The 10705-nt window shown below is 40.8% G+C and overlaps 1 protein-coding gene across 1 annotated transcript; it reads right to left on the bottom strand.

Moving 5' to 3' along the window:
- Positions 1 to 308: 308 nt before the first annotated feature.
- Positions 309 to 7205, bottom strand: LOC106088950 (uncharacterized). Its single transcript, XM_059367221.1, has 6 exons — positions 7183 to 7205; positions 6731 to 6799; positions 6414 to 6542; positions 6225 to 6354; positions 5833 to 6115; positions 309 to 630 (listed from the first exon to the last, which is right to left on the bottom strand). Exons 1-6 carry the CDS (start codon positions 7203 to 7205, stop codon positions 437 to 439), a joined length of 828 nt encoding a protein of 275 aa, XP_059223204.1. The 3' UTR covers positions 309 to 436.
- Between the last annotated feature and the right edge of the window lie 3500 nt (positions 7206 to 10705).

Raw genomic sequence — 10705 nt, 5'->3', positions numbered from 1 at the left:
GTAAAAAAAGTATATTTGATTAAAGTTCATTCTAAGTTTTATTAAAAATGCATTTACTTTCTTTTAAAAAATCCGCAATTTCTTTTTGGGCAACCCGATACATAAAAAAGTCCCCTGGTTGGGTTAGTTTATTGGCGGTTTGCCATCAGACTCACTTAGGAGTTTTCGTCCATTAAAATACCACAGGAACAGGTGGGATACAACTGAAACTACATCGGTTTTATGGCCATCACCTGAATCAATCAACCAACCAACCAAGGACTTGGTATTGTTTTTTATATCAGCACCCGTTGAAAAAATTTTGAAAGTAAGAGATTCAAAATTAAGTTCATTTATATCCAGTTCTTAACAAAAATATAATCAATATGCATTATATTTAATTCTCTAATTCAATTACTATAAAATATATAAAAACAGTTGGTAAACAATTTATTGCTCAAGACCATAAGCTCTTGAAAAAATCCAGCAGAAGTTGCGTTGATGTCTTTGGCATTTCTATTTCTTCACGATACCAAAAATGTGGTTTGACAAACTTATTTAAATGTGAGGAAAAGTCCATTTGAAGATCAATTTGTAAGAGCCATGACATAATATTGAGGAAAATATAAATTTGTGAAAGGATGAGCCAAACTGAAATTAGAATACAAGTTATTGTAGCTGTGAATTATAAAAAAAAGGAAGTAAAAAAAAAAACGTTCGCAAGTTCATCCAGATTACAGAAGAAACGGCTCCGGAGAGAAGAAACACAGAAGAAGCGGAGAGCTTATGTCTCTGCAGACACGGACATGAATACAGCAAGACTTCAGAAGTCTCCTCTTCATCTTCATCAAGGCAACTCCTACAGAAGTCATTGTGTGGTATTCCCACGCGCCGCCATGCAGACTATGGCACACTGTCCGGTTATGATTCCTGTCAAGGTACTCATCTACCTCTTACCCGGTCGATGATCGGCCATAGTTCCTTTGCAGTCCGGCAACCATCCACAGAATCCCAGCTCGCCACCGACGCCACCCTGGCCATCCCCTCTTCTGTGTTCAGTAGCTCGACAAATGGCACGTTGGCAAGACCGATGACTGGTACGCCCGGCGTAGACGAACCCCTCCGGCGCACTCGTCCGCCCTTTCATTCCCTGGAATCCCCCCATGCCCAGGAACCCAAACAATCCGAGTCTCATCTCGACCTCACCATCCTCGACACTCACTCCAGTCGGCACTGGTGCCAGGTTGTTGGGGATCCTCCTCAGTCTACCCTCCGCATCTCAGCGGAGGAACCCATGTCAGCGTCACATCGTGGGCTCGGAGCCTATCCAGGGACTCCAAACAATCTGCCACGTATCTCGATCTCACCAACCTCGAACCTCACTCCAGTCGGCACTGGTGCCGGGTAGTCGGAGATCCTTCTCAGTCTACCCTCCCCATCCACAATACCCAGAATCGAACTGTGACCGCAACCATCTTCCTTCAGTATGCCGAGCTCCCTCAGCCTAAGCGCGATCCTGGCAGCGCAGTTCCGAATATATGCCCCAATGGGATGCATAGCCAGCATCGCCTCCAGGCCTGCCTGCGGTGCTCTGGACCTTCTTGAACTCCCTCTCACACGTCCTCTTCTCTACGGCATTCCATTATACAAGTGCTCCATAGGTCAGTACTGGTCTCACAATGGTCGTCTACATCCAATAAATCATCTTGAGAGTTACCCCCACTTCCTACTGAACATCCTTCTGCAGAAATAAAAAGCGCACAGTGCCTTACTTCTTTCTTCGGTGTTCCTCTTCGAGGACTATTTCGAATCGAGTATTATGCCTAGGTACTTCGCCTTCTTCGACAGGCGCTGGGTGAACCCACCCAAGGACGGGAGTCTGCACTCCGGTATCTTATATCTACGCGTGAAGAGCACCAGCTCCACCTTCCAAGGCTTGGTCCTCAACATATTTCTGGTAGCCCATAGCGAAAACCTCCTCAATGACCCGTCTATGATTTAGCTGATCGTCGACCGATACCCGCCTCGGATCAGCAGCACGATGTCATCAGCCGACCCCAGCGAGATTCAGCAGTATTTCATTAATTAAGAGGTTACCTAGAATCGGCTAAACACCCCTCCTAGGGGCGTTCCTCTGGTCACTCGCCTTCTGAACACTATCTCGCATGTTCGCATTAATAATCCTGCAATAAAGCATATTATTGGTCCACTGGGAAATTATGTGGTGAATCCCCGAGCGGTCCAGTATGGCGACTATCGCCCCTATCTCCACATTATTGAAGGCCCCCTCAATATGCAAGAAGGCCGCCAAAGTTATGATTTCGTATTTCTTGTATATAAACCTGACCTCCTTATCTCATAAAATCGGATTTTAGTTATATATAGTCGCTATATAGACCGATCTCCAGACTTAAAGTCTTGAGGCAAAAAATTGATCATTTTTTCATCCGATTTCGATCAAATTTGGCACAGTGAGTTCTGGTAGATCCCTATTAATTTCTGTGTGGTTCAGATGGGACTATATTTGGATATAGCTGCCCTATAGACTGGCCACCCGATCTCTCGATATAGCGTATTGATTCCATAAAAGATCCATTTATTGCCCGAATTCGATGAAATTTGGCACAGTGTGTTTTGGAGCGAATTCCGGTATTCCTCTAAACTTTTTTGCTGAATATCGTCCAGATCGGTCCATATATGGATATAGCCGCCATATAGACCGATCTCCCGAAATAGAATATTGAGCCCATAAAACGACCATTTTTCATCCGATTTTGATGAAATTTGAAACAGTGCGTTTTGGCACGCCTCTAAACCTTTTTGTTGAATATCGTCTAGATCGGACCAAAATAAACCAATCTCTCGATTTGAGATTTTGAGCCCCTGACAGACGCAATTACAGTTTTTTTTTTTTCAGGGACGCTACAAATGTAGACCGATAGGTATAGCAAACGAACTGAGCAACAATTTGAAAATAATTCGAATTTTCATCGAAAAGTTAACTTTAGCGATGAGACTCATTTCTGGCTGAATAGTTTCGTCAGTATGCAAAAAATTCGTAATTGGTCAGACAACAATGGCCACTTACTGACTGGGCCATCATTGCATCCCGAAAAAATTATGGTTTTGTGCGGTTTATGGGCCGGCGGCGTTATTGGTCCATACTTCTTCCATGATGATCAAGACCGGCACGTTGCTGTGAATGGGAATTGCTACCGTTTAATAATAACAGAATATTTTTGGCCCTTATTGGATGATATGGACTTGGAAGACAAATGGTTCCAACAGGATGGCGCCACAAGACACACAGTGAATGCCACAATCAGTTTATTGGAAACCAATTTTGGAGAATTGTTATCTCACTAAATGGTCCAGTCGATTGGCCGCTTTGGTCATGCTTTTTGACGCCGCTAGACTATTTCCTGTGGGACTATGTCAAGTCTATGGTCTATGCCTACACGCCAGCGACGATTGTTGAATTTCGTACGAATATCGACTTGGAAGACGAATGGTTCCAACAGGATGGCGCCACAAGACACACAGTGAATGCCACAATCAGTTTATTGGAAACCAATTTTGGAGAATTGTTATCTCACTAAATGGTCCAGTCGATTGGCCGCTTTGGTCGTGCTTTTTGACGCCGCTAGACTATTTCCTGTGGGACTATGTCAAGTCTATGGTCTATGCCTACACGCCAGCGACGATTGTTGAATTTCGTACGAATATCGAACGAGAAATTGCATCAGTATCGTCGAAAATTGGGTTCAGCGTCTGGACTTCTGCGAGCGTGATCGTGGTGGCCATCCAAAAGAAATCGAGTTCCATACATAATGGTAACGAACGTACTTTCGCAGAAATAAAGAATTTCATTAATATACACAATCGTTTTTGTTTTATTTAAAAAAACGTTGGTAGCGCTATTATTGAAGAACCCGATGTTGTCCAGTGTTTCTTATCGGCCTCCAAAATCCATGGTAAGTATGGTCCACATCGGTCTATCGTCACACACATCGAAATATCCATTTCCGACCCTATTAAGTATATATATTCTAGATCAGCGTAAAAATCTAAGACGATCTAGCCATGTCCGCCAGTCTGTCTCTTGAAATCAGTCGACATCCTTCTTCAGTTTGGCCTAGATCGGTCCAGATTTGGATATAGCTGCCATATAGACCGATCTATCGATTTAAAAGCGCATTTATTGTCCGATTTCACTGAAATTTGGGACAGTGAGTTGTGATAGGCCCTTCAACATTCTCCTTAAATTTGGCTCAGATCGGTCCAGATTTGGATATAGGTGCCATATAGACCGATCTCTCTATATAAGTTTTTGGCCCCTTAAAGGCGCATTTATTGTCCGATTTCACCGAAATTTGCGACAGTGAGTTGCGTTAGGATTTTCGACAACTTTCTGCAATTTGGCTCAGATCAGTTCAGATTTGTATATAGCTGCCATGTAGACCGATCTCTAGATTTAAGGTCTAGAGCCCATAAAAATCACATTAATTGTTCAATTTCGCCGAAATTTGGGACAGTGAGTTGTGTTGTGCTTGTTGACATTCGTGTCGTATATGGCTCAGATCGGTCTATAATTGGATATAGCTACCAAAAAGACCAATATGGTGGTTTGCATATATACCCGTGGTGGTGGGTGTACAAAGTTAGGCCCGGCCGAATTTAACACCTTCATTCCGTTTGTAACACCTTGAAATAAAGTAAAGTATTGTTGATCGTCTAGACATTCTGAGCCAATCTAACCATGTCCGTCCGTTTCTCTGTCGTTATCATGAGGAGCCAAACAAATGAAGGTGGCCACTTGAAATTTTGCACAGATACTGCTTATTTATCATTGCAAATTTTTGCAAATTTTGCCCATGAACATTCCACTAAGGAACAGGGGCAAACTTCTCACATATCAATGAGTGCAGTTCGATTCAAGTTTTAAGCTCAATGATAAGGGGCCTCCTTTTTATAGCCGAGTCCAAACGGCATGCCGCAGTGCGACACCTCTTTCGAGAGAAGTTTTACATGGCATAGTACCTCACAAATGTTGCCAGCATTAGGAGGGGAAAACCACCGTTGAAAATTTTTTCTGATGGTCTCGCCAAGATTGGAACCCAGGCGTTCAGCATCATAGGCGGACATGCTAACCTCTGCACTACGGTGGCCTTATTTATCATTTGAGATTACAAATGGACGACATCGGTGCAGATTTTTATATATCTCCCGTATTACCCGATATTTCGATTTGACTTATTGAGTCTCAAGAACGAGCAATTATTATCCAATTTCTCTTTAATTCTTGCATTTGTGCATATTATGGTCTGAATCGGTTTATAACCTTGATATTGATCCTCCGATAGCACTCCTTGAGCTCTGATAGTACTTGTTTGTAGTTTTGTTTTGAGATTTGCTTTATTTTGATTGCTCAGTACCAAATCTCAAACTTTGGTTATGGTCTCAATCTGTCCATAATCTGATATAACTCTCATATAAACTCTATGTCCCGAGTGTACTTCTTGTGCCCTTATGGGATGCAATTCTTATCTAATTTGGCTTAAGTTTGCACAAAGATTTCTACTCCAACCTCCTTGCTAAGCTATGTCTTAAATCATGGCTACATCGTTCTAGAATATCAAGACAAATAAGAATTTATATGTAACATACTTTAAAGGGTCTCAGATCTCAGATTTTGATGACTTCCAAAGGGAATGACGATGTTTGGTATACTCCCATCTCATGGTGAGTATACTTAGACAGGTTCGACAGGTCAAAACTTTGTATACCCGCCACTGTAGAAACATTTATATGTGTTGCCTAATAAGAAGTTGGTTGTTGGAGGGAAAAACTTACGAATTATAAAACACAGGGTTAATTTTTTTGTCTTTGATTGTTTTGGTGACAATGAAAATTGGTAATCCTTTGAACCGATTACAGCCAACATTGGGGTAGAATGACTTTGCGGCCCATTTCGAACAAAAGTTGAATGATAACAAGGCATAAGGTGGTAAAAGGTTTCATCCGTTTGTGTTTGTATATTTTCAATAGTAAAGGTATGATCTTGGGTGGGAGTTTCATCATCAGTGCAAAGGCTCAAATTGCAAGATTCCAAATGTTCGGCATGTTTAAGGGCTCGCTGCAGCATATCATAAAAAGAGTTTAAAATTTATGAAAAAAGCATTGTCAATTAAAATTTAAACTACTTTAGCTTTTTTAAGCAACTTATCAGTTTTCTTGGTTCTTACTGAACGTGGAGTATCTTTGACATTATTTTCTGGTGCAAGTAACTCCTTTGGGTGTTCTTTAACCGAAAGAAGCTTTGGGTCGATTGATGGGATGGGACAACCAGGTTCGTTTTCTATTGCCTTCAAATTACTTATTAAAGGTGATTTTTAGCATTTAAGATATTTTGTAACACAATTTTAATCACTTACTTATCGCCCATTGCCTTATGGTCCATGGATGGAAAAATGTCTGCTATGGCATTATAATCCAAAGGAATTTGTACCTTCCTACCGTCTGAGGTAAATTTAACCGCACGAGTTCCTTTATTGATGTTTTCCCTAAGCAATGGAAAATATGTTTTCGTTATTGAGCCATACATTAACGGCCTTATTTACAAAACTTTATGAAGCTTTATAATAGCTTTATTTGACAGTACTATTAAGGAAATATGTCATATAAATCCATTTCAAATCTAAATTAAGTTTTGTGAATAAGGCCGTAAACAGAAGAGTTTTAAAACACTTACAAATCTTTCAAGGTACGTTGGCGTGGCTTGGGCACCGGTGGATCGTCGGAATCATTTTCAAAATGGTTTCTATGAGTATTGGAATAGAAAATAAAATAAATTTGGCAAGAGATTCTTTTTTTCGGAAAATTTCATCTAAATTTTTTCTAAAGATAAAATTTCAATGACTTTTTTCTAACGACAAGGCTAAGGCAACATTTTTGAGAACTCGATAGGTCCGAATTTGTAAACAAGGCCAATAAAATTCGATTCGCTGTGACATTTCAAATTTTCGTTTAACCAATTCAAATTTCAAATTTGTTTTAACCAATCAGAACAAACTTAAAATGTGCTAAGTTTGATCGGGCCGAAACCAGAGAACCCACCACCATGGATTCTGCTAAAAATTCCCACATATCAAATTTCAACCAAATCAGGCAAACATTTGAATTATAACACAATTTAGAACATACTTGGTACGATTATTGGAATTCATAACGACATTCTCATGGAAAAATTTCAACCCAGTCAGGAAACATTGCGGCTTCCAAGGGCTCAAGAAGTCAAATCGGGAGATCAGTTAATATAGGTGTTATACCCAAATTTGTACCGATATGTCTCATTTGCAACAATCAACGACCTATATCAATAACATGTATCTATAAACAAGTAAAAAGGCGTTAAGTTCGGCCGGGCCGAACTTTGGATACCCACCACTTCGGGTATATATGGAAACCACCTTTCATCAAAATTCGGTGAAAATTTCATACCTTATGTCCCATAGCATTTATATCAAAATATGATCCGATTTGGACCAAATACTTATAAGTATAGTAGCTATATCTAAAAATAAACCGATCTGAAACATATACGACACGGATGTCAAAAAGCCGAACATAAGTCACTGTGTCAAATTTCAGTGAAATTGGATTATAAATGCACCTTTTATGCGGCCAAGATTTTAATCGACATATCGGTCTACATGGCAGCTATATACAAATCTGGACCGATTTGGGCCAAGTTGCCGAAAAATGTCGAAGAGCTTAACACAAAGCACTGTCCAAATTTCGGCGAAATCGAACAATAAATGCGCCTTTTATGCGCCCAAAACCTAAAACCTAGATATCGATCTATATGGCAACTATATCCAAATCTGGACCAATCTGTGCGATATTGCAGAAGTATGTCAAGGGGGCTTAACTTAACTCACTGTCCCGAATTTCGGCGCCATCGGACCATAAATGAGCATTTTATGGGCCCAAAACCTTAAATCAAGAAATCGGTCTATATGGCAGCTATATCCAAATCTGAACCGATCTGAGCCAAATTAAAGAAAGATATCGAAAGACCTAAGACAACTCACTGTCCCAAACTTCAGCAAAATCGGATAATAAATGTAGCTTTTATGGGCCTAAGACCCTAAATTGGAGGATCTATGGCAGCTATATCCAAATCTGAACCGATCTGATCCAAATTAATGAAGGAAGTCGAATGTCTTAACACAACTCACTGTCCCAAATTTCAGCGAAATTGGATAATAAATGTGGCTTTTATGGGCCTTAGACCCTAAATCAGAGGATCGGTTTATATGGCAGCTATATCCAAATCTGAGCCGATCTGAGTCAAATTAACGGAGGATATCGATGGGCCTAACACAATTCACTGTCCCAATTTTCATCAAAATCGGATAATAAATGTGGCTTTTGTGGGCCTAAGACCCTAAATTGGAGGATCTATGGCAGCTATATCCAAATCTGAACCGATCTGATCCAAATTAATGAAGGAAGTCGAATGTCTTAACACAACTCACTGTCCCAAATTTCAGCGAAATTGGATAATAAATGTGGCTTTTATGGGCCTTAGACCCTAAATCAGAGGATCGGTCTATATGGCAGCTATATCCAAATCTGAACCGATCTGAGCCAAATTAATGAAGGATGTCGAAGGGCCCAACACAACTCACTGTCCCAAGTTTCAGCAAAATCGGATTATAAATGTGGTCTTTATGGGCCTAAGACCCAAAATCGGCGGATCGGCCACAGTAAGACCCTAAGTTGTCGGTCTCAAATGGGTCTATATGGCAGCTATATCTAGTCTGATCTTGATCAAATTTGGGTTAGGTTAGGTTGAAAAGAGGGTGCAGATATTAATCAGCCTCATGCCACTATAGACATACATCTAAGCCAATAAATGGCTTGTTATGCGCTCTAAAAACTAAAAAGTAACCTCAAAAAGAAAATCTAAGTTAGGATTTCCGTGCTGCTTACTAAATCCTTAATTGTTTTCCATGCCACTCTAAGTTGGTTAATGTCTGGAATTGGGTCCCCTCCTAAGTGACGGTATCTGTCAGACGCAAAAGCCGGTCAATGACATGGGAAATGCTCCAACATCTCATCATCTTCCCCGCATGCCCTACACATGCTATCACTTGCCGCACCGATATTGCATAATTGAGTTCGTACTGATATGTGTCGCGTTATGATGCCAATAGCTAAACTGACCTGCTTCTTACTTCCTTTCAGTAATAGCCTCGATCTGAATCCACCCATAGGATTTTCGCCTTTCACATGGTTGCATGCGCATTCAACGCCTACGCCCTTTACACGGACTGCGTCGACCCGAAAGACTTTGGGTTAACCAAGTTTATTGAAGGCAGTGCTCTGGCTTTCACTGCCAAATCGCCTGCTCTTTCATTGTCCCTGACTCTGCTGTGGCCCGACACCCAAATCATGCCATCCTTAGAGAAGGCGGTAATCTCCTTTTTACACTCCAAGAATGTTCCCGACATTGCCGTCGTGGTTATTATTGCCTTGATGGCCAGTTTACTGTCCGACATTCAGACTGGACGTCCTGTCCGACATTCAGACTGGACGTCCTCACGCATTCAGTGATCGCCCGGATCACTGCCTATAGGATTGTATTACGGTCAAGCAGTCTAAAACAGATATCAGTCTCTGCGTTCTTAATATAGACCCCCAGGCCCACTCTGACGTCTAGCTTTGTTCCATCTGTAAAACATGATATCCCATATAACAAAACCAGAGTTCTGTGAATCCAAGAGTGTACCGCTAGCAGCAGTGTCTTGAACTCAATTTCAAGTATCATCTCAGATATTCAATCGGAGACTTCTTTTAATCCCTCCGGGTTTCGTACCGTCGCCTCGATTATACAGCGATATAATGGTATGACCTGCTTCTATCCTCTATCCATTCTCCCAACTACTTAAGTCTTATAGCCACTGTGGCTGTCTCACACTTAATCTGCATGTCACTGGGTTGGATGTCTTAAATAGTCCACAGTGCCCTAGTGGGCGTTGTCCTCTTCTCCCCACCTATGCCAAGACAACATGTTCTCTGAACCCTGTTGTATGGTCCTTATGTTGCACTTTTTCTGCATCGCAGTCCACCTGAATGTGACACTTCCAATTAAGTTTCCTTTCCAAGATCACTCCTAAGTATTTGACCTTGATTTCGAAATCGTTTTGTTGAGAGACACATTGTGCGTCAAATTGTCCCCCTTCGTCTTCCTCGTGAACCTGCAGATTTCAGTCTTCTCTGGGTTAACATTGTGACCCCTATGTTTAGCCCACTCGTAGGCCATCTGCAAGACCCTTTTAACGCCAAGACTCATGGTAACTAAACTTGACCAAACTATTTATTTCAAGGACAGGCAGGGTATATCTTTCTCTTTGAAACTCAAGAAAAGACATGAAACGTTTATCTCTTATCTTTATATCACCAAATTCCAAAAATTGCCTTTCAATTAATCTTTGTGACGAGATTTTTTCTAACCTGACCTTAATTTCTAGATAAACTTACCTGATAGGTTGCGCCATCGGATATTGGAAATGTTAACAGCAGCAAAAATATGTAGCAAAATTCAAGCTATATGCAAAATTTACTATTAGTGATGTTTTTCCTTATAAAAATATAAACATTCTGATAACAAATGTCAGAATATAAATTCATTTGGAAGGAGAAAAACCAGCACTCAAAA

Source organism: Stomoxys calcitrans, chromosome 4 (genome assembly GCF_963082655.1).
Source record: "Stomoxys calcitrans chromosome 4, idStoCalc2.1, whole genome shotgun sequence".
Lineage (NCBI taxonomy): Eukaryota > Metazoa > Arthropoda > Insecta > Diptera > Muscidae > Stomoxys > Stomoxys calcitrans.
The sequence above is the reverse complement of the archived record's forward strand: the minus strand, read 5'-3'. Positions and strand labels throughout refer to the sequence as shown.